The sequence below is a fragment of the Neoarius graeffei genome, chromosome 8, assembly GCF_027579695.1.
Source record: "Neoarius graeffei isolate fNeoGra1 chromosome 8, fNeoGra1.pri, whole genome shotgun sequence".
Lineage (NCBI taxonomy): Eukaryota > Metazoa > Chordata > Actinopteri > Siluriformes > Ariidae > Neoarius > Neoarius graeffei.
Window position 1 is genome coordinate 52,461,557 of NC_083576.1, and position 27,581 is coordinate 52,489,137.

Below are 27,581 nucleotides of genomic sequence, written 5' to 3' on the forward strand. Positions count from 1 at the left end.
ATTTTGACAGGATATTGATTGAAACTGAAGGGTTTTCTGCATTACATCCTTGTATGTCTGAGGAGAGCTAATCAAATGTGAGGACCTGTTTAAACATAGCCAGTGATGATGTCGCCGTTGTTGTTATTGTTTGTTGTTGTTTTGGAAGGGAAGAGAAGGTGAGGCAAGATGGCCGACTTCAGTGCTGAATTTCATCAGCCTTTTGTCTAGTACAGCACTGTGGGACTATTGGGGAATAACCAGTCACATATCGGGTGGGGGGGGGAGGATTTATTTCATCTAATGCTGAACTTTGGACTGATTTGTTGGATTTAAGAACTGTACATTGGAGAGTCTCCACTGCCTGTTCAGCTAAACGCCGGACTCTGAAGTGATGGAGATTTTTCAGTGCAGTGCCTTCAGCTTTAAATCAGTGAGGCAAACATGGACTGGTGGTGTCGCTGTGAGGAGGAGAAAAAAAAAAAAAAAGTGTGCTCGATTCAGCCCTGTTTGATAGCGCAGGCCAAGCTGTTGTCTTCATGCTGCTTCTTCCTGCTCCTTCTCAAGCAGACAGAACGGGGACAGCGGTTTTGCTTCTCATTACTGGCCAATCACCGGCACCATCAAGCTGTTCCACATTTTAATGGAGCTCTTGTGCTGTCATTTGCCTGCCATCAGCATGTCTGCATTCGTTTCTTCCTCACTGCCTTCGTCTGTGACATCAAAACGCAGCAGTGGACTATTTCCCCTTTTGGCTTTCCTTCTGATCCCTGAAGACTGAAAAAGTGTGGCTTTAGCCAAGTTGTTTAATATTTACCACGTAAATGTAGAGATGTTTCAAAAAAAAAAAGTGAACACAAAAAAAATGTCAAAACAAAGAAAATTTAACCAAAAAAATCTTTTTCCCTGAAGTAAGAACTTATTTTTTCTATAAAGATATGCTATACCACTTGTGTCTGGTTTTGTTTTTTATTTTTTTTAATTTCTTTCCGGGGCGGCACGGTGGTGTAGTGGTTAGCGCTGTCGCCTCACAGCAAGAAGGTCCGGGTTCGAGCCCCGTGGCCAGCGAGGGCCTTTCTGTGCAGAGTTTGCATGTTCTCCCCGTGTCCGCGTGGGTTTCCTCCGGGTGCTCCGGTTTCCCCCACAGTCCAAAGACATGCAGGTTAGGCTAACTGGCGACTCTAAAAAATAAAAAAAACTGACTGTAGGTGTGAATGGTTCTATGTGTCAGCCCTGTGATGACCTGGTGACTTGTCCAGGGTGTACCCCGCCTTTCGCCCGTAGTCAGCTGGGATAGGCTCCAGCTTGCCTGCGACCCTGTAGAACAGGATAAAGCAACTAGAGATAATTTCTTTCCTGATTTTCTAATGCTAATATTTCATCTGGATGTTTTTGGCTAAAGCTGACTATTCTTGTGGAATCATCTGCACTCATATTACCCTCGAACCTGCTCTGCACTACTGTGAGAATTGTGCCACCTAGTGCTAGATTTATTTGTTCTCCCGTCCCTGAAATGGAACCAGATCTTGAATAAGTTCATCATGGTTCCTTTGCTTTTCTTTCCTTGGTGCATTTAAATATGGAATTTTATCTTTAATCAAGCTAGGTATTTTCAATTTGAGAGTAGTATTTATTCATTTTTGCAACTCTCTTAAATAGCCCTTACTAGTTTGCAAGTTTGCTCTGCTCCTGCTCAAAAAACCTGTCGTCTCTTAAATTGCTCGTGCTCAGACTTCTTTTGTGCGTTCGAGAATCTTCTGCTCGCAGATTTCTGTGTTCTTTCTCAGGTTGTGGTGAAATGACAACAGAACTTCACCAGCCAATAGAATGTAAGGTTACGACATTGACCAGTGCGATAGTCACTGCCTCCTTGGGTGCGTTTGCTTTACTTTACGGATGGGTTACTGTTTTTAACAGGGTTCATCCACCACCACTGTCCAGGGCCTTATTACATTAGTGATGCACATGTTCTTGTTTTCTTGTGGCCTTTTTGAGTTGATACATATGTCCTTATATATTTTTACTATAATAGCTACATACTAGTCCATCTCAAAATATTGGAATACGGTGAAAAAATTGGGGATTTTTTTTTCATAATTTTTAATTCAAAAAGGTAAGATTTCATTTATTCTACATTCATTACATAAAGTGAAATTTCAAGGCTTTTATTTTGATGATTATGGTTTATAACCAAATCAGAAATCCAGTGTCTCAAAATTATTCGAATATTTCATTTCAAGTTTGAGTAAAACAGTATGAATACCGTGTATCTCTTGGTCTAGTTCAGTACACACAACCACAATCATGGGGAAGACTGCCGACTTGACAGTTGTCCAGAAGACGATCATTGACACCCTCTACAAGGAGGAGAAGCCACAGAAGGTCATTGCTGAAAAGGGTGGCTGGAAAAGGTGCACAAGCAACAGGGATGACTGCAGCCTTGAGAGGATTGTCAAGAAAAGTTTATTCAAGAATTTGGGAGAGCTTCACAAGGAGTGGACTGAGGCTGGGGTCAGTGCATCAAGAGCCACCATGCACAGAGGTCTTCAGGAAAGGGGCTACAACTGTCGCATCCCTAATATCAAGCTACTACTGAACCAGAGACAACGTCAGAAGCGTCTTACCTGGGCTCAGGAGAGAAAGAACTGGACTGTTACTCAGTGGTCCAAAGTCCTCTTATCAGATGAAAGTAAATGTTGTATTTCATTTGGAAATCAAGGTCCTCGAGTCTGGAGGAAGAGTGGAGAGGCACAGGATCCAAGGTATTTGAAGGCCAATGTGAAGTTTCTGCAGTCTGTGGTGGTTTGAGGTGCCATGTCATCTGCTGGTGTGTTGGTCCATTGTGTTATCAAGTCTATGGAGCAACAGTCCAGTTCTTTCTCTCCTTAGCTCAGGTAAGACACTTCTGATGATGTCTCTGGTTCAGGAGTGGCTTGATATTAGGGATGTGAAGGTTGTAGCCCCTTTCCTGAAGACCTCTGTGCATGGTGGCTCTTGATGCACCGACACCAGTCTCAGTCCACTCCTTGTAAAGCTCTCCCAAGTTCCTGAATGCACTTTTCTTGACAATCCTCTCAAAGCTGCAGTCATCCCTGTTGCTTGTGCACCTTTTCCAGCCAGCCTTTTCAGCAATGACCTTTTGTGTCTTACCCTCCTTGTGGAGGATGTTGATGATCACGTTCTGGACAACTGTCAAGTCATCACTGTCATGTCTTCTCGATGATTGTGGTTGAGTGTACTGAACTAGACTTGGAGATGCACATTATTTAGACTATTTTACTCAAACTTGAAATGAAATATTCTAGTAATTTGACCTACTGGATTTCTGATTTCTACGAGCTGTAAGCCATAATCATTAAAGCAAAACAAAAAAGCTTTTTCATATCACTACATATCATGAATATATCCAAGTTTACCTCTTTTTTAATTAAATTATGAAAAAAAAAAAACCTTCATGATATTGAAATATTTTGAGGTGCACTATACTAGTAGCCCCATCATACATTGGCTTTCATTTAAATGGTGCATGTAAGTAAAGTGAATGCACCCAAGGAGGCAGTGATGATCATGTCTGTCAACGTCATGTCCTGCATTCTATTGGTTGGTGAATTTTGATGTTCAATTCACCAAAATTCAGGAGCAAGGGCAGGTTTTTTTGTTTGCACACAAGCAGGGACTATTTGGGGGGAGGGGGACCTTGCAAAATGTGAAATGAAGAATAAATCCATCAATCCATTATCCATAGCCGCTTATCCTGTGCAGGGTCGCTGGCAAACTGGAGCCTATCCCAGCTGACTAGGGGTGAGAGGCGGGGTACACCCTGGACAAGTCGCCAGATCATCGTAGGGTTGACACACAGAGACAAACAACCATTCACACTCGCGTTCACACCTACAGTCAATTTAGAGCCACCAATTAACCTAACCTGCATGCCTTTGGACCGTGGAGGAAACCCACAAAGACACGGAGAACATGCAAACTCCACACAGAAAGGTCCCAGTCAGCTGCTGGGCTCGAACCCAGAACCTTCTTACCGTGAGGCGACAGTGCTAACCGAAGAATAAATCCTGCTCTGAAATTGAAAGACCATGCTCTTGGTTTTAAAATGGGAATAAGATTCCATACTTAAATAGCCATTCAGTAATCTTCTGTCCCTGCCTACATTTTTTCTGACTGTAGGATGTTTTTTTTTTCTTGGGTTTCTTAATCTCGCACAATTCTACCAAGTACTGATCACTAATCGCTCTTGCAGCATGACTTTAATCAAGGGTGACTGATTCTGACTGACAGCATGTCAAGTGGATTGTCCCGTTGCCTTGTCGTATTTTTTTCTAAAACTAGTTTGCTGCCTTACTATAAGATGGAGATAACTTTTATTTAATATAAGGGTTCACTCAATGGTCACTTTAATAGGAACACCTATCCGCCTTTGCTCATGCAAAGCTTAAAGCAGGTGGAGATGCCTTATTGATGAGAGCCAGACTGGACATTCGAACTGACTAGAAGGCTACGATAACTAACCACTTTTTTACAACTGTGGTGAGCAGAAAAGCATCCAAGAACACGACACACCAGACTTTGAGGCAGATATGCTGCAACATCACAAAACCACACTCCTGTCAACCAAGTACAGGAATCTGGAGCTGCAGTGGGTACCGACTCGCCAAAAGACTGTAAAAACATCACTTAGTGTCTTCTGCTGTTGTAGGCCATTCACCTTCAGGTTTAATGTGTGTTCTGAGATGCTTTTCTGATCACGGCGTTTGTAAACAGTAGTTATTAGTGTTACCATAGACTTCCTGCCAGCTCAAATCAGTCTTGCTGCTCTCTTCAGAGTTCTCTCATCTCAACGAGATGTTTATGCACACACAACTGACACTTGCTGGATGCTTCTTTTTTTTCCACATCCTTCTGTGTAAAACAGCATGGACTTATGTTTAACACTTTGAATCCCAGCTAACTGGCATCCAGGAACAGAAATAATTTCATAATACTTGGTTTAGTAAAAGACAAAAAACTATAAGGATACAAGAAGCTTCAGGATAATTTCCTCATTTACAGTTAGTTCATGAGTATGAATTAAGGTTCAGTTTATGTATTTATAATACACACACATTATATATATATATATATATATATATATATATATATATATATACACACACACACAGACAGTGGTGCATAAAAGTTTGTGAACCCTTTAGAATTTTCTATATTTCTACATAAATATGACCTAAAACAACAACAGATTTTTACACAAGTCCTAAAAGTAGATAAAGAGAACCCAGGTAAACAAATGAGACAAAAAATATTATACTTGGTCATTGATTTATTGAGGAAAATGATCCAATATTACATATCTGTGAGTGGCAAAAGTATGTGAACCTCAAGGATTAGCAGTTAATTTGAAGGTGAAATTAGAGTCAGGTGTTTTCAATCAACGGGATGACAATCAGGTGTGAGTGGGCACCCTGTTTTATTTAAAGAACAGGGATCTATCAAAGTCTGATCTTCACAACACGTTTGTGGAAGTGTATCATGGCACGAACAAAGGAGATTTCTGAGGACCTCAGAAAAAGCATTGTTGATGCTCATCAGGCTGGAAAAGGTTACAAAACCACCTCTAAAGAGTTTGAACTCTACAGTCGACAGATTGTGTACAAATGGAGGAAATTCAAGACCATTGTTACCCTCCCCAGGGGTGGTCGACCAACAAAGATCACTCCAAGAGCAAGGCGAGTAATAGTCAGCAAGGTCACAAAGGACCCCAGGGTAACTTCTAAGCAACTGAAGGCCTCTCTCACATTGACTAATGTTAATGTTCATGAGTCCACCATCAGGAGAACACTGAAAAACAATGGTGTGCATGGCAGAGTTGCAAGGAGAAAGCCACTGCTCTCCCAAAAGAACATTGATGCTCGTCTGCAGTTTGCTAAAAGATCACGTGGACAAGCCAGAAGGCTACTGGAAAAATGTTTGGTGGACGGATGAGACCAAAATAGAACTTTCTGGTTTGAGTGAGAACCATTATGTTTGGAGAAAGGAAAAACACTGCATTCCAGCATAAGAACCTTATCCCATCTGTGAAACATGGTGGTGGTTGTATTATGGTTTGGGCCTGTTTTGCTGCATCTGGGCCAGGACAGCTTGCCATCATTGATGGAAGAATTAATTCTGAATTATACCAGCAAATTCTAAAGGAAAATGTCAGGACATCTGTCCATGAACTGAATCTCAAGAGAAGGTGGGTCATGCAGCAAGACAACGACCCTAAGCACACAAGTCGTTCTACCAAAGAATGGTTAAAGAAGAATAAAGTTAATGTTTTGGAATGGCCAAGTCAAAGTCCTGACCTTAATCCAATCGAAATGTTGTGGAAGGACCTGAAGCGAGCAGTTCATGTGAGGAAACCCGCCAACATCCCAGAGTTGAAGCTGTTCTGTACGGAGGAATGGGCTAAAATTCCTCCAAGCCGGTGTGCAGGACTGATCAACAGTTACTGGAAACATTTAGTTGCAGTTATTGCTGCACAAGGGGGGTCACACCAGATACTGAAAGCAAAGGTTCACATACTTTTGCCACTCACATATGTAATATTGGATCATTTTCCTCAATAAATAGATGACCAAGTATAATATTTTTGTCTCATTTGTTTAACTGGGTTCTCTTTATCTACTTTTAGGACTTGTGTGAAAACCTGATGTTGTATTAGGCCATTTATGTTAGAAATGTAGAAAATTCTAAAAGGGTTCACAAACTTTCAAGCAGCACTGTGTTTTCACCTTCAAATCATCTAGTATTATGATGAACCTGTAAAACATTAATTTATAAAGCAACTTAGATTTTCACCATCAGAAACACAAGAGTGCAGCTGAGTTAAACTGATTAGGTTTATTTCAGATATTCTTGACTGGTTTCACAGTCACTTCTGGCTAACTTATCGATAAAGAAAGAAGAACAGGGGAAAGAAAAAAAATACATTAATGAATATAAAGCAATGCATGGAATACACATATAACGACCTGGCTAAGCACTCACCAAACTTTTATACACCCTTCCCCAAAACAACAACAACCACATCTATCCACAAACTAAAAAAATAGTGTTTTATCAACTGGGATATTTAGCAGACCATTTCAGGAGAACAGGGCGAAAGAAAAAAGAAATTAATATTAAACGTGAGAAAGCACGGGAGAGCGGTGTAATCTGACGTCAAGATCTTTAAACTCCTGTAGAAAGTTTCAAACTCCATCTACTGGGAATTCAGTCTTGTTCACTTTCAACCACTCAACCGAACGCTCTACGTTCAACAGCAATTGAACCTTCAGACTTCGTTTCGGATCAATTTAATTTTTACTTACAATTTTTCTTGCACATTGTGTAAAACTCATGTAAAGATGTTCATCTCAAATCCATTATAAAAATTTACCATACAATCCAAACACCATCAGATGTGTAGAACTTCAGAGGAACAAAGGACAGCCCCAAGGGACGAGAGCAACAATGTAAACGGTTCACTGAAATACAGATCATGATTAGCAAAGTAACACTGTTTCCATTTTGTTTTTTTTAATCTGACTGATTTTCAATAAATGTTCATGATGTGTCTCAAAAGCCTTGTTCAGAGGCTTAATCTCTCCTTTCTGCTTCTATGAAGTTACTTAGGATCTACGAAAGTAACATATTTGTGGATTAATAACGGTGACTTTATCTTTCTATCTTTATAAACGTGTGCTGCATAAAATAAAGGCCCTTAAATCTAAATATGGCTGACTGTCATATCTAGCACCAACTGACAGGAGAAAATAACCATCCTCTGCAAGAACAGAGTGCTTTAACAATTAGTTCATGTTTTAATATACTCATATTATTACCGTTAAATGATGAATAATATCCAGCTCTAAAACCAAAGTTCAATCTACATAAAGAAAGGAAAAAATATCAAAGGATAAACTACATTTCTACATCAACAGCTCAAAAAGAAAAAAAAAGAAAGCATATAGAGATACAGGGTTTGTTCTCGAGCAACATGCTAGTGTTTGTTGGCAGTTTATAACTTTTTTTTTTTTTTAACCAAAATTCGGTGAATGCATATGTTACACAACCTCTTGTTTTCAGGTGGAGCATAAGCTGTTCTTACGTAATGTTAAAACATTTCCATTGATGGCTGAGTGACTTTTATAAAATCAGCAATGATTATCTTAGCGCTTCCATCAGGAAGTTTTTAAATCAATATTACTTATTTACTCAACATTATTCTGTTTTTTTTTAAACCCTGAGAGTTAGACATTGCATCATAATCATCATCCACTTTGTTTTTGATGACTTCTAAATTGCCTGGCAAAGTGATAGATCTCATTACTTCGTTGTTGTTTTTTTAATTACTCCAAATATCGTAGCAACATGGCAAGTTCTAATTTGTGCTTCGTTATACTGTTAACTGCACCCATGCAATCCGTTTGTTTGACATAAAAAGTTAACATGTATAAAAGCTGCAATACTTTCCTCTCAAGCCATCCCAGTCTGACGTGCTCCTCTTAGTGTTCTTTTGGTTATGTACAAAATCTACATGCATCTCGTCTTTTACAAAAATAAAAGATTACATAGAAAATGACTGTTAAAAATAGTTTCTGCACTTTTAAAGAGGTACTTTCTGATTAGTATGAATAGCTTTCATGATTATAGCCCCAATGTAAATTAAACATGTAAAATGAGTCAGTGTATTTAATTGTTTTCGGTTTCTTTTAACAAATTTGTACAAAAAGATTGTTAGTACTACATAACAAAAAGTCAATCACTGAGAAAAAGTACGTCTTGCCCCTTTTTGTACTGCTGTACAGAATTCTACAAAATAAGGGCAGATTTTACGTAGCATCTGTTGAATAACCAATCGGTTTCATCCTTTGAATGAAAATTATTCAACATTTGTTTTTGATTGTTTTCTCTCTGCTGAATTTAAGCACTTGTAAGTACTTAACACCCCCCCCACACACACACACACACACGCACTTCAAATATTGTATCCTGCAAACGGGCACACTGATAACAACACAATGCCATTCGACTTGATAGAGTCGGCAAAGTGGTAAAACCATAGAAACCCAACCATTAAAATTCGATGTTAAAATCAAAATGCCCTGTGTATCATCACATTTCTTCATACTGTTAGCAATTTAAAAACAAAATCATCAATATGAAATTCTCACTCGATGCTCAGGCCTCACTCTTTAGGACACAAGTGATAAAAACACCTTCCTGAGTAGAGTCATAAATGCTGAACTAAAAGCATTCATCATCATTACAATAATCATTAAATCAACCACCTCAAAATATTCTGCTTCCGATGCAAGATATGAGCACACTTCGTACCGCTGAGAACGTACTACTCGAGCGTAGTACAAGTGTCCAAATATCCATGACGTTCTGGGCTCAAGGGGACAGTTCCCATTCAAACTCTGATTAATGCTGAAAATGTTCAGATGGTGTCAGGGTTGTGCTCCGCCTGATCAAACGATCCAACCAAAGTAATCACTGCCCGATTTTGAAATCGCATGAAGACTTTCACTCCATTCCTTCTTAAGGTGTTGAACAGTGGAGAAAGATCCTCAAGTAATCAGCAAAGTTTGATTCTTGTGGTCAAATCAGTTCGGTCTTCAAATCTAGGGAAAGTACCATCTCAGCCCTGAACTACTTTGGTATTAGTAATAGGCATTACTATAATAAACTTGATTAGTAGTTTATTAGTTGTGCTTCACCAGTAATTTCTTCTCTCCTTTCCCCTAAACAATAGCACTGACAAGAAAACATCAACTTCCAATCTCTTCCATCTTCTGGGTCCGGTATCTAATAGTTGACTTCCATGTGTATACTGGCACTTGTGTAAGGTTTGTTTTTCTCATCCAAAAAAGTTGCCAAAAATGTCTTAAAAATTTTGGCCAAAGTTTGTATATTCGGCCAAAACAGTTTATGCATTTGAGGTACAATGGCAAATGTGGAGGTGCAAAAAAAAAAACTGAAGGGGTGACATTTTAATTAATGCATCATGTGAGATTCCATTATTTGGTTAGGGATGAAGGGCTGACCTGTGACATAAAAATAAATAAATAAACAGAATGGTTAAATATGCTATTCTTATTTAAACTCTAACTGACATTTAAGAAAGGACACAAAAAAAACATATACCATGGGTTAATTATAATGTACAAGAAGCAATGTTAATAATTTAGTAGTAATTGTGAAGCCAAAATGCTAAGATTTCTGTGTGCCTTACCCGCACCTATCCTTGGCAGAGTTAGCTGGGCACCCAGTTGTGAGATGAGCTCTGTGTGGTGGCCGGCCCAGGGTAATTTTGCCCACCTGGTACAATGGGGTCAAAGTTGAAGTCACTCATATCTCCATCCATAAGATCGCTGTTGATTATGTATTCAACATCACAGTCCAGGTTCTCTGTAAACATTTCAATATCCAAGTCTGTGGGCAGCCGATCCTGAGAGGACAGAAAGGAAGTTGGTGTCCCATATTGGCTTATCCCCTGAAGACCTCCATTCCCAGATGCAGAAGGGACAGCTCCATGTTGAAGTAACCCACCACCTGGCATTTGATGCTGGGTCTTCATAGCTGCTAGCTGTGGGAGTTCCTGGCTCATGCCAGACAGCATCATGCCAAAGTTCATTTGAGAGTGCTGTTGTGGCTGTAGCTGGGATTGAGGTTGAAGGGGCATCTGCGTCACTGGGCTAGGTTCCGTACTCTTGCCCAACATCATTTGACCAGCCTTGGTTTGGTTGCCAGACATGGGGTCCCCAAGGCCCAAAAGCTTAGCGCTTCCCTGGCTGGGCATCAGAGGGTCCACTTGAGTCATCAAGATATCGGTTGGTGGGGGTGAATCAGAGGTGAGGAGTGCCTCAAGACTGGATGGCACATGAGTGCTGAAACCACTCCGAGATCCTGGACCAGGCAGAGGGTTAAAGAGAGAGTTCCCAAAGTTTGAGAGGCTTGTGTTGGACTCCCCAGCCTGCTGAACAGAGCTCTGTGACCCTGGCTGGGATGGTCCTTGAGATCCCTTCACTGGCTGCAGCTGACGATATGAAGTAAAATTAGACCCACGGGGCAGAAGTGTAGAAGCAGAAGGCAATGGAGTAGGTGGAGCTTGAGGTGCTGTGCTTGGACTTGCATTGCCTTGCTGTGCTGTCATTAAGGTAAGCCCATCAATTAGGTCCAGTTCCTCCATTAAGGTCTCAGTAAGTGTAGGTGGAAGACTGCTAGTGGGATACACGCTCAGACGTCCATCTTCAGGCAAGTCATCTTCATCTTCTTTCACTGGGGGAATTGGAGAGTGTCTGCCACTCAAAGTGCTGGCATCTGAACCGGTGCGTGATCTGAAGTTTGTCCACATGTCTTGGTCATCCAAGCTACCACGTGATGAAGGGCTGCTACTGTTCACTCCCCACTTTCCAAACTGTCCTGGAGGCCCAGGACTGTCTGCACTCCCAGCACCAGACACGCCCTCACCCTGTATGGCACTGCCAGGACCAGCAACACCACCTGCTACTGCTTGCTTCTTGGTCTGCTTTGCCCGCATACGACTTTTTAGCAATTTAGTGCTATTGTCCATAGAGGCAGCACGACGGCGGGGGGCTTTCCCCGTCTTACCCCCTTCAGGATTAAGCATCCACCAGGAGCTCTTTCCAGTAGATTCATTGTGTACTCTCAAAAACTTGTTATGGAGTGACAAATTGTGACGAATTGAGTTCTAGGTGGAAGCAAAACACACACACACGAGGTAACTGGTGCTCACAGAATGTCTAAAGTCTACAGATCACAGCATTAATAACCTCATAGTAAAGCATTCAATAACCACATACCGGTGAAAGATTAACAATAAAACATGGCATAATTGTAGTGCAGAATAGAATAGTGAATTGACATGGCTTGTGCAAGTTTGGTCAATAGTCTGAAGAACTGTGTAAATGTGAATTTAATTTACCTTCCATCCAGCAGAACTGTTACTGTCACCTTTATCCTTAAAATACGGCACTGTTTTGACCATCCAGTCATATATCTGTGCCAGAGTGAGTCGCTTTTCCGGGGAGTTTTCAATCGCTTGGCTTATTAGATCAGCATAGGATTGATTCCCCCAGGCGTTGCGTCGGGATGAACCCTTTCGAGGCGTGGCTCCGCCCACTCCTGATATCGCTCCTCCCTCCAAGGAAGTGGATTTTTCGGGCTCGGATATGATTGGCTGAGGCTCCTGTTTATCTTCCTCGGTAGGCGGGGTTCCCGCGGCCGACTCCGCGCCGTCTGGCGCCTCCACTTTGACAGCTGAAATGTCGGGCCGAGGCAGCGGCCATGTGCAAGACCTCGGTCTGCTCTGCGGCTCGAAATCTGGGTCAATCGGAGATGCTTTGTCCGTCTCCATTGTACAGAGCAATTACTCCAATTTCAGGAAATAGTCTGTCAGTGTACAATCTGAAAATAACGACGTACCTGCTATTTCCCCCCCCTCTAACAGTACAGATGTAAAATAATTAATTAGGCCTAGAACCTATAGATTTCACTTAACAATGCTGCTGTTTGATCATTAAAAGTTATGCCAGTGGAATACTTGTATTCTACAGATATTTATTATTAAAAATTAATTTCAGAAGACTCGTTTGTTTGTTTGTTTTGCGGCGGATTAGGCAGAAACCTGATAATCTGTGAGCACCAATAGATATGTATTTGTTTATCTATAGCTGCTTAATCCCCAGATTGGAGATTAAAGGGGACAAATAATCTTCTCAGCTAAAATAAACCTGACTGACACTGGGGGTCTCTTTGTTGACATAAAGAACAAAGGAAATCCACAGGACTAACATGAAAACATATAGAGTTCAGCTTTAAATTAAAGAAACACGTCTAAAACATTCGAGTTAATGACAAGATAAACCGGTGGGAAAAGCAGAAAGAGAAGGAAAAAAAAATAGTAAACTAGTATGCTATTAGAATATATAATATATATACTGTATATATTAAACACACACCTGAACCGATCACTTTCCACCTGGTTATCCTCCACAACTGAGATCAAGTCATTACTATAGTGATAGACATTTTTTAACATCTCTTGTAATAAAACTGTGATCGTTTTCATCACTCTATGGCAATGTGATGATGTTTAAAAGTAAAATGCCGTACATGAGCAGTTAGGAATAGTATGTTAATGTTCACAGGTGATAACTGTGCGTGGAACATCATGCCTGTTAAAATCAATCATCTGTCATTTCATGGTACTGGATTCCAATTCTGAGCGCAAGGAAGAGGTTCATTTACTGCAGCCCGCTGATTCTTCCAGCCAACTGATCTGAAAACGTGGTTGGTTTGTTTTTTAGGCGATCTTTCCAAGAGATTGTTAGTGAACTAGTGAGTCTTAATTATTTCCACGTGACAGCGAAATTAAACTAATACAGTCCGTGTTATTCTCGTTCAAGTGTGTCTGCTCCGACACGCTGTGTGTAGGCGCGTGTCACCATCTGCCATGTTCCTACACACACACACACACACGATGCCTGCGCGGCAACTACGCCGAATGCGTCCGTACACACTCCGCTAATTCCGAGTGAAAGTTGCGCACTTCTTGTTATCTGAAAGTGCAAGAATTCAATCTCGCATCTTGACTTCCGCCGTCAGTCCGGACAAAACTTGCCACCAGAGTTTTAACGTGAGAAAAAACTAGGTAGCCACCTAGCTGGCTAACTCCCCCGGTTAGTTAAAAAAAAAAAATCCCTTTGTAAAAGTGAAAGAAAGCGGGTTTTCTTTTGGAAGCTGGTTTCCGCAAAACTTAAGGCTCAATCTTTTCCGTCGTGCAGCCGATCCAGATGTTCGAAGAGTCATTCATCGTATGGATCTTGTTTTGTTTTGTTTTGTTTTGTTTTGACTCGAGGCGAAGACTCCCTTCTGACGTCTGTTTACCACTGCCAGCCAGCCGCCCGTGCGCATGCGCGAAACAAGTGTCTGGGAAATGAAGTCAGTCGTGTGACGTGACCCCGATGTGCTTTGCTGTAAACACAAATGGCAAAAATCCAGATAAAGCTGGGGCGCTCGAAGTCTTTCTTATGTAATAGCTTCCAGAAACGGCGTGATCTAAAACAGTATCGAGGATTTATGATAATGATAAATACGCGGACGGTGTGGCCAGGGATCGATTTATTAAGTTAATTCAATAAAAAGCACAAAAATATTTACAGTGGATTAAAAAAACAGAGTAGAAAAGGGTACAATTGCAATAAGTTTTTAAGTAATAGTACCGATTAATTAGAGGTGTAGTTTATTTAACAAATCCAGTAATTTATGCTTAATTAAAAAAATGGCAAATTGTCGAGTATAAAACCTTATTATATAAAAACAGGCCTATTAACTGAAAATGGCATGTTTTAACCGTAAAAAGCGGCTCACGATAGTTTCCGGTAGAGCCAAAGGCACTGAAGTGAAGTGGCGGTGATTGTAAATGACCGGATGTCCGCCGTTAGTGAATTCACTGGTGTTTGTGAGCAGCAGGTTTGTTTTAAAACTACATTGACCAGAAGGAGGCGCGCGCGCGACTCTGCTGGGCCAGACGACACGTTGCATTATGCAACAGGGGAAGAGAAAAAAAGTGTCGCCAACATATAGACTTTATCGCTAAATTTGGCTATTTTTAGATCCCTTTAACGACTTTAATTTTAATATTAGGAGCCTAGCGACAAATTTCGCGACTTTTGGAGCACTATTTAGTGACATTCCTGAACGCAGTAAGGTTTGAAGGCAGTCGATTCACCAACAGTGTCTGGATGGCTTGACTGCGTTGTGCTTGCGACCAATGGCTGACCACCACTGTTTCTCAACGACCAATCACTGATCACGGTTTCTCAACGACCAATCAGTCATCATCACTGTTTGTCCCGCCCTCGCACTGCCGCCTTCTATGTTTCTAAGTCAGTATTAGAAGCCAGTAAGCATTTCCCAGTTACTGCTCACTTTTCACGACTTCTGTTTGGTTATTTTTGTCTGCGTTCGTGTTAGAAAATATAGTATTTTGTAAACGAGTAAAAAAAGTTTAGTTTGGGATGCCTTGACCAAAGATGACTTCTTTCTATAAGGGAAAAAAAAAATATATATATATATATATATATCATCTCATCTCATTATCTGTAGCCGCTTTATCCTGTTCTACAGGGTCGCAGGCAAGCTGGAGCCAGCTGGAGCCTATCCCAGCTGACTACGGGCGAAAGGCGGGGTACACCCTGGACAAGTCGCCAGGTCATCACAGGGCTGACACATAGACACAGACAACCATTCGAATGAATGAATGAACCCTTTATTGTCACTGTTACCAGTGAAATTGACCATCAACCTGTCCTTACAGAGGGGGAACAGGACAGGATGACAGGGATAAACACTATCCCTGTCCCCCCCCACTATGCTCCTATCAGAAGTACAGTGTGGGAGCATTTAAAAAAACCTCTGCACAAGCACACAATAACACAGTACACTTTAAAACATGGGACTTGAGGGGGGGTAAGGGGGTAGTAGGGGAGGGGAGGAGGTAGAGGTAACCCAGCGCAAGCAAGCAGCCGTCCGCTCCTGCAGCCATGCGAACGGCGCTGGTCACGCACCCACTTGTCACACTGGGGGTGAAAAACGGCGACCGCGGAAAATTGGGGAAGGAATGCAAAGCGAGAGTGTCTCCCAGCAGTGACCTCCTGGGGGAAATATTGCCCCAGCAACGGCCTTGATCAAGGCCGGTGCTGTTCAGGGAGCCGAATGTCGATAAGATAGAGATTGTTTGGTCTTTCGAACAGACGCAGTCTTTACACGTCCACACCACTCATCCATATCTGTCCATTTCTGTTCAATTCAATTCCATTTGGTCTCCGAAATACTTATTCCTTGCAAAGCCGAAAGCGTCTCCAGATGACAACCATGTTGTGGTTCAAGTTCTCCCACAGTCCAAGTGCCAACAGCTTTGCCCACCGCTTCAATCATATCGGGCAGCTTTGTGGGGCTTTGAACAGCTGTCACCGTTGTCTGATTTCCTCGATATACCAGAGCAATGCCTAATCCAATCAGCAAAAGTCTGGTAATCATGGTTCTGAATAGGTAGATATCTCCAATGTCCTCCACAGACACACTCACATTCACACCTACGGTCAATTTAGAGTCACCGGTTAACCTAACCTGCATGTCTTTGGACTATGGGGGAAACCGGAGCACCCGGAGGAAACCCACGCGGACACGGGGAGAACATGCAAACTCCTCACAGAAAGGCCCTCGCCGGCCCCGGGGCTCGAACCCGGACCTTCTTGCTGTGAGGCGACAGCGCTAACCACTACACCACCGTACTGTGCCGCCCCCCAACTATATATATATATATATATATAGGATATTACACGGTGGCGTGAAGATATGAAGTTTATCTTCGATTGGGGGCGGCACGGTGGTGTAGTGGTTAGCGCTGTCGCCTCACAGCAAGAAGGTCCTGGGTTCGAGCCCCGGGGCCGGCGAGGGCCTTTCTGTGTGGAGTTTGCATGTTCTCCCCGTGTCCGCGTGGGTTTCCTCCGGGTGCTCCGGTTTCCCCCACAGTCCAAAGACATGCAGGTTAGGTTAACTGGTGACTCTAAATTGACCGTAGGTGTGAGTGTGAATGGTTGTCTGTGTCTATGTGTCAGCCCTGTGATGACCTGGCGACTTGTCCAGGGTGTACCCCGCCTTTCGCCCGTAGTCAGCTGGGATAGGCTCCAGCTTGCCTGCGACCCTGTAGAAGGATAAAGCGGCTAGAGATAATGAGATGAGATGAGATCTTCGATTGGTGAAAATATGAACAAGTGAAATATTTTTCAACACAAGAAGATAAACATGATATCTTTGTGGCACTGTATAATGTTCTTTATATTATATAAACACATCCACAAAAAAATACCCAAGTTAATCAAAAGAGTTTTGCTTTTGAACTGGTTCAACGTATTGACCACGCGCGTCTAGTCAACAGGAAAACACTGGGAGTGACGTCATTGGAGTGAACTGTTGGAAATTATTCTATCCACGTTCACTGGATATGAGCAATCGCGCGCTCTGATTGGCTACTCTACTACTACTAGGCTATCAACTCATATACCGTGAGTAGAGAAAAACACAATGGTGGAGCATGTTCCTGAACCAGGGGCAGCACAGTGGTGTAGTGGTTAGTGCTGTCACCTCACAGCAAGAAGGTCCAGGTTCGAGCCCTGTGGCCGGCAAGGGCCTTTCTGTGTGGAATTTGCATGTTCTCCCCATGTCTGCGTGGGTTTCCTCCACAGTCCAAAGACATGCAGGTTAGATTAACTGGTGACTCTAAATTGACCGTAGATGTGAGTGTGAATGGTTCTGTGTCTATGTGTCAGCCCTGTGATGACCTGGCGACTTGTCCAGGGTGTACCCTGCCTTTCGCCCGTAGTCAGCTGGGATAGGCTCCAGCTTGCCTGTGACCCTGTAGAACAGGATAAAGTGGCTAGAGATAATGAGATGAGATGTTCCTGAACCAACCGAGGATGAAAAAAATCCCCCAAAATTATATATATATATATATATATATATATATATATATATATATATACACACACAGGGCTCGAAATTCTTTTTTTTTCACCAGCCAGCCGGACTAGTTACCTTCCAAAGTAACTAGCCAAACAGAAAATCTTCATGTATGAATTTTACTTCTGTCAAAAATAACGCAAAAGAGAGTAGTTACCATCGTTCATGACTAATGTGCATTTATTTCAAGATCCGAGTATTTTGGTACGGTTATTAAATACATAAATGAGAACAACACAGAGCACCATAATATAATATCAACAAATAATAATATATTGGAAAACTTGGCAACTTGGTGTATGAGTATTGAAAACAAATATACTTACTATCATGACTATAGCACCCAAAATATGTCCAACATGCTTTCTGTATTTAACTATTTATGAGAGAGAAAGCATTAGGAGCTTCATATTGACTAGGAATCAACTTGAAAAAAATTAATTATTCCATAAAAATCGTATCACAGCCAAGGCCTACCCTGCTCCCACGTTTGCTTATAAGTCCTTTGTCGTTTCTCCTTCTCGTACGCTTTATCGGCAGCCTTTTTCTCCTCTTCAGACCGAGGTCGCTTTGTCCCCGTCTCTGGCGGTTTCTGTACACCTTTCAGAAAATTCCAAATCGCAACGTAGCTTTGGCAGATGTAGATGTAAACAACAAAAAAACACACGTGTTTAAACGGGCGATAATGTGGCCACATCTATTATATTTGATAACGTAATGTGGCAGCGGGGGCGTGGCCAAGGGTCGGTCTGTGAATGGAGGGCGGAGTCAGGGAAGGTAAGTGGTGGAATCATTGCACCTGATGGGGATTAACCTGTGTTTGTGTATCTTCCCCAGTGACCGCGCCCTTTAAAAGGAGAGGAGAGCAGAGAAAGGGAGCTCTCTCTCCCCAACCAGAACATGTGTGTGCGCGCGCACGCAGCTGGGAAGTGATAAAAGGCTGAAAAGCTAGCAATAAATAGTTCATTGAGAACTCAGTTCTGGCCTGCCATGCTTCTGTGCTCCACCTACCTGGTCCAGTATTACACGTGATTACCACGATATTCAACGAGATGCGTTATATGCATGCGCAGTAGTGAAAAAACTGACAGCCTGACTCGTACACGATATGATTCGGAATTCTTCAGTAGTTTCCGTCCTGCCGATAAACACATCGATTAACACAGACATGGCACGCGCTTAATATGTGGCGGCTTTAGTTGACAGTGTGTCTGAATCGTCGCTTCATATATATTTCTTATTTTCAACTAGCCAGCCGGGCTGGCTAGTGACAGGAATTACCCGCCAAATGAAAAATTAAGTCGCCTCGGGCAACCAGATCACCGCGAATTTCGAGCCCTGATATAGATCACCGCGAATTTCGAGCCCTGATATATATATATATATATATATATATATATATATATATATATATATATATATATGTATATATATATATATAGTAATTTTTGGGGATTTTTTTGGGGGGATTTTTTAAATATATATATATACTGTATAATATATATATATATATATATATATATATATATATATATATATATGGGCGGCACGGTGGTGTAGTGGTTAGCGCTGTCGCCTCACAGCAAGAAGGTCCTGGGTTCGAGCCCCGGGGCCGGCGAGGGCCTTTCTGTGTGGAGTTTGCATGTTCTTCCCGTGTCCGCGTGGGTTTCCTCCGGGTGCTCCGGTTTCCCCCACAGTCCAAAGACATGCAGGTTAGGTTAACTGGTGACTCTAAATTGACCATAGGTGTGAATGTGGGTGTGAATGGTTGTCTGTGTCTATGTGTCAGCCCTGTGATGACCTGGCGACTTGTCCAGGGTGTACCCCGCCTTTCGCCCGTAGTCAGCTGGGATAGGCTCCAGCTTGCCTGCGACCCTGTAGAAGGATAAAGCGGCTAGAGATAATGAGATGAGATGAGATATATATATGGAAAGAATTTGATGGTGAGAACGTACCTTTTTTATTTATCAAGAATTATAATTATAGCATTTTTCACAAATTGCTACCGTCATTTTGCAGGTTTGTTTACATTCTAAGCAGAAATGATTTTGTCGCATGTTTTGTATAAAGTATTTATTCATCAAATTTGCAGAAAATAAAAATGCTCTGTTTCTCAAAATCCAGTGAATGTGGATAGAATAAAACAGTTATTTCACTCAATCTCGTCGTACATGGCTTATATCCATCTCAGCGCTACGGGCCTCGTCGGCTATTAGCTCATGTACGACTCGATTTCATGGAATAACTGTTAATTATTATACATACAGGACACTTTTTTTGATGGAATAAAAACGTGTATTTCTATTCCCTTCTAGCGGGTTTCATTCATTTGGTTTGATAGCATGCAATATTGTGAGCATATCATTTATCCTACATGTATTACGTCACTCTACCCAATGGAGAATGAGCGTTGAATATGGTTGATGATATTGCATGTTTGTCAAGACAACATGACATCACACATCAGAGCAGAGCTGATGCGAATATCCAATGAGAGTTTTCTGCTGCGCATGTGCAGCACGTCTTTGTTTGCCGGGAAAGAGGCAGACGCGCTGAACACCCGAAAGGCTACCGAAACTTCATTAGATATTGTTCCTGCATGTTTACAAGAGAAAAACATACCAACGGACATCGAAAAACTAGAAAAGAGACACGTCAGAGATGTAAAACTTCCATGCTAGAAAGGGACTGTGACAGTTTGTAAATAAACTTGGCCACCAGGTTTGTTTCATTAAATATGGAAGATTTTGAGAGAATTTTGAAAGAGAAAGGTGCGTTGAACACCTGAAAGGAATGTGTATTATTATTATTATTATTATTATTATCCATCCATCCATTATCTGTAGCTGCTTATCCTGTCCTACAGGGTCGCAGGCAAGCTGGAGCCTATCCCAGCTGACTATGGGCGAGAGGCGGGATACACCCTGGACAAGTCGCCAGGTCATCACAGGGCTGACACATAGACACAGACAACCATTCACACTCACATTCACACCTACGGTCAATTTAGAGTCACCAGTTAACCTAACCTGCATGTCTTTGGACTGTGGGGGAAACCGGAGCACCCGGAGGAAACCCACGCGGACACGGGGAGAACATGCAAACTCCACACAGAAAGGCCCTCGCCGGCTACGTGGCTCGAACCCGAACCTTCTTATTGTGAGGTGACAGTGATAACCACTACACCACTGTGCTGCCCTATTAATAATAATAATAATAATAATAATAATAATAATAATTATTATTATTATTATTATTATTAATTATTATTAATAATAATTATTAAAATTAATAATAATAATAATAATAATAGGGCGGCACGGTGGTGTAGTGGTTAGCGCTGTCGCCTCACAGCAAGAAGGTCCGGGTTTGAGCCCTGTGGCCGGCGAGGGCCTTTCTGTGCGGAGTTTGCATGTTCTCCCCGTGTCCGCATGGGTTTCCTCCGGGTGCTCCGGTTTCCCCCACAGTCCAAAGACATGCAGGTTAGGCTAATTGGTGATGCTAAATTGACTGTGAGTGTGAATGGTTGTCTGTGTCTGTGTGTCAGCCCTGTGATGACCTGGTGACTTGTCCAGGGTGTACCCCGCCTTTCGCCCGTAGTCAGCTGGGATAGGCTCCAGCTTGCCTGCGACCCTGTAGGACAGGATAAAGCAGCTAGAGATAATTTCTTTCCTGATTTTCTAATGCTAATATTTCATCTGGATGTTTTTGGCTAAAGCTGACTATTCTTGTGGAATCATCTGCACTCATATTACCCTCAAACCTGCTCTGCACTACTGTGGGAATTGTGCCACCTAGTGCTAGATTTATTTGTTCTCCCGTCCCTGAAATGGAACCAGATCTTGAATAAGTTCATCATGGTTCCTTTGCTTTTCTTTCCTTGGTGCATTTAAATATGGAATTTTATATCTTTAATCAAGCTAGGTCTTTTCAATTTGAGAGTAGTATTTATTCATTTCACACTGTTTTTGCACCTCTCTTAAATAGCCCTTACTAGTTTGCAAATTTGCTCTGTTCCTGCTCAAAAAACCTGTCGTCTCTTAAATTGCTCGTGCTCAGACTTCTTTTGTGCGTTCGAGAATCTTCTGCTCGCAGATTTGTGTTCTCTCTCAGGTTGTGGTGAAATGACCTTAACAAAACTTCACCAGCCGATAGAATGTAAGGTTACGACATTGACCAGTGCGATAGTCACTGCCTCCTTGGGTGCGTTTGCTTTACTTTACGGATGGGTTACTGTTTTTAACAGGGTTCATCCACCACCACTGTCCAGGGCCTTATTACATTAGTGATGCACATGTTCTTGTTTTCTTGTGGCCATTTTGAGTTGATACATATGTCCTTATATATTTTTACTATAATAGCTACATACTAGTGCATCTCAAAATATTGGAATACGGTGAAAAAATTGGGGATTTTTTTTCATAATTTTTAATTCAAAAAGGTAAGATTTCATTTATTCTACATTCATTACATAAAGTGAAATTTCAAGGCTTTTATTTTGATGATTATGGTTTATAACCAAATCAGAAATCCAGTGTCTCAAAATTATTCGAATATTTCATTTCAAGTTTGAGTAAAACAGTATGAATACCGTGTATCTCTTGGTCTAGTTCAGTACACACAACCACAATCATGGGGAAGACTGCTGACTTGACAGTTGTCCAGAAGACGATCATTGACACCCTCTACAAGGAGGAGAAGCCACAGAAGGTCATTGCTGAAAAGGCTGGCTGGAAAAGGTGCACAAGCAGCAGGGATGACTGCAGCCTTGAGAGGATTGTCAAGAAAAGTTTATTCAAGAATTTGGGAGAGCTTCACAAGGAGTGGACTGAGGCTGGGGTCAGTGCATCAAGAGCCACCATGCACAGAGGTCTTCAGGAAAGGGGCTACAACTGTCGCATCCCTAATATCAAGCCACTCCTGAACCAGAGACAACGTCAGAAGCGTCTTACCTGGGCTCAGGAGAGAAAGAACTGGACTGTTACTCAGTGGTCCAAAGTCCTCTTATCAGATGAAAGTAAATGTTGTATTTCATTTGGAAATCAAGGTCCTCGAGTCTGGAGGAAGAGTGGAGAGGCACAGGATCCAAGGTATTTGAAGGCCAGTGTCAAGTTTCTGCAGTCTGTGGTGGTTTGAGGTGCCATGTCATCTGCTGGTGTGTTGGTCCATTGTGTTTTATCAAGTCTATGGAGCAACAGTCCAGTTCTTTTTCTCCTTAGCTCAGGTAAGACACTTCTGACGTCTCTGAAGACACTTCTGATGTCTCTGGTTCAGGAGTGGCTTGATATTAGGGATGCGACAGTTGTAGTCCCTTTCCTGAAGACCTCTGTGCATGGTGGCTCTTGATGCACCGACACCAGTCTCAGTCCACTCCTTGTAAAGCTCTCCCAAGTTCCTGAATGCACTTTTCTTGACAGTCCTCTCAAGGCTGCAGTCATCCTTGTTGCTTGTGCACCTTTTCCAGCCAGCCTTTTCAGCAATGACCTTTTGTGTCTTACCCTCCTTGTGGAGGATGTTGATGATCACGTTCTGGACAACTGTCAAGTCATCACTGTCATGTCTTCTCAATGATTGTGGTTGAGTGTACTGAACTAGACTTGGAGATGCACATTATTTAGACTATTTTACTCAAACTTGAAATGAAATATTCAAGTAATTTGACCTACTGGATTTCTGATTTCCATGAGCTGTAAGCCATAATCATTAAAACAAAACAAAAAAGCTTTTTCATATCACTTAACATATAATGAATATATCTACGTTTACCTCTTTTTTAATTAAATTATGAAAAAAACTTCATGATATTGAAATATTTCAAGGTGCACTATGCTAGTAGCCCCATAATACATTGGCTTCCATTTAAACGGTGCACATAAGTAAAGTGAATGCACCCAAGGAGGCAGTGATGATCATGTCTGTCAACGTCATGTTCTGCATTCTATTGGTTGGTGAATTTTGATGTTCAATTCACCAAAATTCAGGAGCAAGGGCAGGTTTTTTTGTTTGCACACAAGCAGGGACTATTTGGGGGGAGGGGGACCTTGCAAAATGTGAAATGAAGAATAAATCCATGAATCCATTATCCATAGCCACTTATTTCTTGAATTTTATATATATATATATATATATATATATATATATATATATGTATTTCTTGAAGCACCTTGAATTTCTTCAGTTTGGTACAAATGTTCACTTGGATTGAAAGCTGGACTGATTAGAATTTGGTGGTCAAAGATCAAAGGTCAAGTTCACTGTGACCTCATGTTCTTCTCATTATCTCTAGCCGCTTTATCCTTCTACAGGGTCGCAGGCAAGCTGGAGCCTATCCCAGCTGACTATGGGCGAAAGGCGGGGTACACCCTGGACAAGTCGCCAGGTCATCACAGGGCTGACACATAGACACAGACAACCATTCACACTCACATTCACACCCACGGTCAATTTAGAGTCACCAGTTAACCTAACCTGCATGTCTTTGGACTGTGGGGGAAACCGGAGCACCCGGAGGAAACCCACGCGGACATGGGGAGAACATGCAAACTCCACACAGAAAGGCCCTCGCCGGCCCCGGGGCTCGAACCCAGGACCTTCTTGCTGTGAGGCAACAGCGCTAACCACTACACCACCGTGCCGCCCTCCTCATGTTCTTGTGAACACAATATATGGGAACACCTTGAGGAAATTTGAAAGTGTATTGGTTCACAGAGGCATCCAACTACAGTGCAGTAATTCTAGTTTCCTCTGGATGGAGCCTGTCCTTAAAACACTAAGCCTGGGGCAGGAATACACCCTGGATGAGATGCCAGTTCAGCACAGGTCAGCATTCACACAAACATTCACAGCTAGGGTCAGCTTGGAAACTAGCCTATTCCCTACTGGCATGTTTTTTGGGGAAAGCAAAGGAAACTAGTGTACCCAGAGGGGACCTGCGCAGATACTAACCCAAGCACAGGATCAAACTGTGAGGTGGTAACACCAACTCATTTAGTGCTGCTTCAACATGCCAACCTTTTTTTTTTTAAATTATTTTCTAAAATTTTTTGTAATCATAATAATCAAGAAGAAAGCACATGACACTTGACATGTTAGGGGTTGCATGGTGGTGCATTGGTTAGTATTGTCATCTCATAGCAAGAAGGTTCTGGGTTCGAGCCCAGTGGCCAACGGGGGTGTTTCTGTGTGGAGTTTGCATGTTCTCCCCATGTCTGCGTGGGTTTCCTCTGGGTGCTCCGGTTTCCCCCACAGTCCAAAGACATGCAGGTTAGGCTAACTGGTGGCTCTAAATTGACCGTGACTGTGAGTGTGAATGCTTGTGTGTCTCTATGTGTCAGCCCTGCGATGACCTGGGGACTTGTCCAGGTGTACCCCACCTCTTATCCATAGTCAGCTGGCATAGGCTCCAGCTTGCCCGTGACCCTGCACAGGATACGCGGCTACGGATAACGGATGGATGGATGTTTGATAGAATGACAGTGTAGGAAATATTTTATAATAAACCTTTTTTAGGTAAAAACCCATACACATTTGTTTCTAAACCACACTCACAAAGGAATTCATCTTTTTCTGGTTGACACCAAATAGTGAAATTATAAATCACTAATCTTCTACATCTGTATTCTATAAAGGTAAACAGTACTGTGTTGAAAGGATGTTCAGTATAAGCAGAGTGGTATTTATGATTACAGCAGCAGTTCTTAGTCAACAGTATTCAGGTGAGATTATCCACTGAGGAAAAGGTGAAAGTTGGGCATAAACTGCTTTGTTGAAGTGCAGTAGGTTATCCATATGAGGAACATTGATAGCAGCAGAAAGTGAAGAAATTTCAGGAAGAAATCTGGATCTGAAATCATATTTCATGTAAGTTGTTGATGTAATATATTACAGCCTTATAAGTGATCTTATAAAGTATTATATTTGATTTGAGGCTTATGAATTTACCTGGACCTAGCAGAGTAATCGGCAATGTTTTTTTTGTAGAACAGACTAAGGGCTCTATGGTTCTTGGTTCATCTAGTCATTAAGGGTTCTATTTGAACCCTTTCTGAAAGTAAAACATTTTGTTGTTGGGTTTTACACAGAACCATTAAGGGTTCCCCCAGAAGGACAACTGAATTTTAAGAATGTATATAAATAATAAATGTTAAGATAAATACATGCTCCTATATGTTTAATATTTCCTGTTAGAAACAGGAGTTAAATAGAACAGGGTGAGTTGGAGACACGTGTGTAGGTGGAGGGGGACGTGTCACAAAATGTCAAGTCAAGTATATTTCTATAGCGCTTTTAACAATAGACATTGTCGCAAAGCAGCTTTACAGAATTTTAATGACTTTAAACATGAGCTAATTTTATCCCTAATCTATCCCCAATGAGCAAGACTGGCAACAGTGGCAAGGAAAAACTCCCTCAGACGACATGAGGAAGAAACCTTGAGAGGAACCAGACTCAAAGGGAACCCATCCTCATTTGGGTGATAACAGACAATGTGATGATAAAATTTTTAACAGTTTTAACCTGAAGTCTGTTTCGTTGATGTTATACAGTAACTCTTCAATTGATGGAAACTTGAGTGCAAAACTGTTCATGACAACTGCAGTCCTAAAGTTAGCAAGTCAACTATAGTCCTCAGCCATAAAAGCATGACTGTAAGTGTCCAGAGCGTCTTCCAAATGTGACTTTCAACTGTCCATATGGGGCCGTCCTCCACAGGAGCAGTGTGATAAGACTCCAACCAGACATAGGGCATCAGGATGGATCAGGCAGGTCCAAGGAGCAGAAGAGGTCAGCATCTCGATCTCAGGATTGACATGTAACTCACAGGGACAGACAGAAAGAGGGAGGGGGAGGAGGAGAGAAAGAAAGAGAAAACACATGTTGTTAGGTATGTCCAATGTCACCTGATGGAACAGTATACATTTTGCGCTGAGCACAAGCAGGGACTCCGGCAAAACTAACTATAACAGCATAACTAAAAGGGGAGAGTCAGAAGGTAACACAGGCTTGAGGGAGCCCCGGAACATGAAGCAGCAGCCACTACACCATCAACAAACTCGAGTGAGCAAGTGAGTGGGGGACTGACAGCATCCATACATCCCAGTTTACCAAAACACTCTATGTCTGAGGACCCTCCAGATCTACACCTTTACCTCATAAACACTATTAACAAAAGGCTTGACGAAACAGATAGGTTTTCAGCCTAGACTTAAACGCTGAGACTGTGTCTGATTCCCGAACATTACTTGGAAGGCTGTTCCATAACTGTGGGGCTTTGTAAGAAAAGGCTTTGCCCCCTGATGTAGCCTTCACTATATGAGGTACCAGCAGATAGCCTGTACCTTTTGATCAACGTAGGCGTGGCGGATCATAAAGGACCAGAAGTTCGCTCAGGTACTGTGGCATAAGACCATTCAGTGCTTTAAAGGTCAGTAGTAGTATTTTATAAACAATACGAAATTTTGATTGGGAGCTAATGCAGTGTGAATATATATGCACAATTACAGTGTTTCCCTATTTCACAATAATTCAAGTGTCTACAAGAAATTTAACATGAAACAGAAAAAACGTTTTGTGTTTTATACACACACACACACACATACATATATATACAGTGGGGCAAAAAAGTATTTAGTCAGCCACCAATTGTGCAAGTTCTCCCACTTAAAAAGATGAGAGGCCTGTAATTTTCATCATAGGTACACTTCAACTATGAGAGACAGAATGGGGGGAAAGAATCCAGGAAATCACATTGTAGGATTTTTAATGAATTAACTGGTAAATTCCACGGTAAAATAAGTATTTGGTCACCTACAAACAACCAAGATTTCTGGCTCTCACAGACCTGTAACTTCTTCTTTAAGAGGCTCCTCTGTCCTCCACTCGTTACCTGTATTAATGGCACCTGTTTGAACTGGTTATCAGTATAAAAGACACCTGTCCACAACCTCAAACAGTCACACTCCAAACTCCACTATGGCCAAGACCAAAGAGCTGTCAAAGGACACCAGAAACAAAATTGT

General features: G+C 41.9%; 1 protein-coding gene across 2 annotated transcripts; it reads right to left on the reverse strand.

The window, feature by feature from the left end:
• Window positions 1–6,851: 6,851 nt before the first annotated feature.
• On the reverse strand, window positions 6,852–13,940 carry foxo4 (forkhead box O4). 2 transcript variants are annotated; one of them, XM_060927839.1, is made up of 3 exons: window positions 11,963–13,940; window positions 10,256–11,728; window positions 6,852–10,061 (listed from the first exon to the last, which is right to left on the reverse strand). In XM_060927839.1, exons 1-2 carry the CDS (start codon window positions 12,392–12,394, stop codon window positions 10,271–10,273), a joined length of 1,890 nt encoding a protein of 629 aa, XP_060783822.1. In that variant the 5' UTR covers window positions 12,395–13,940; the 3' UTR covers window positions 6,852–10,061; window positions 10,256–10,270. The 2 variants fall into 2 exon arrangements, with proteins under 2 accessions (XP_060783822.1, XP_060783820.1); XM_060927837.1 differs by having other exon boundaries at window positions 10,250–11,728.
• Window positions 13,941–27,581: the final 13,641 nt, after the last annotated feature.

Coding starts and splice junctions, on each gene's coding strand:
- foxo4 (XM_060927839.1), bottom strand. CDS start 12,394: ATGGAGACGGACAAAGCATCTCCGATTGACCCAGATTTCGAGCCGCAG. Junction 11,729..11,962: donor ACAGTTCTGCTGGATGGAAG/GTAAATTAAATT, acceptor GCTTCCACCTAG/AACTCAATTCGTCACAATTT.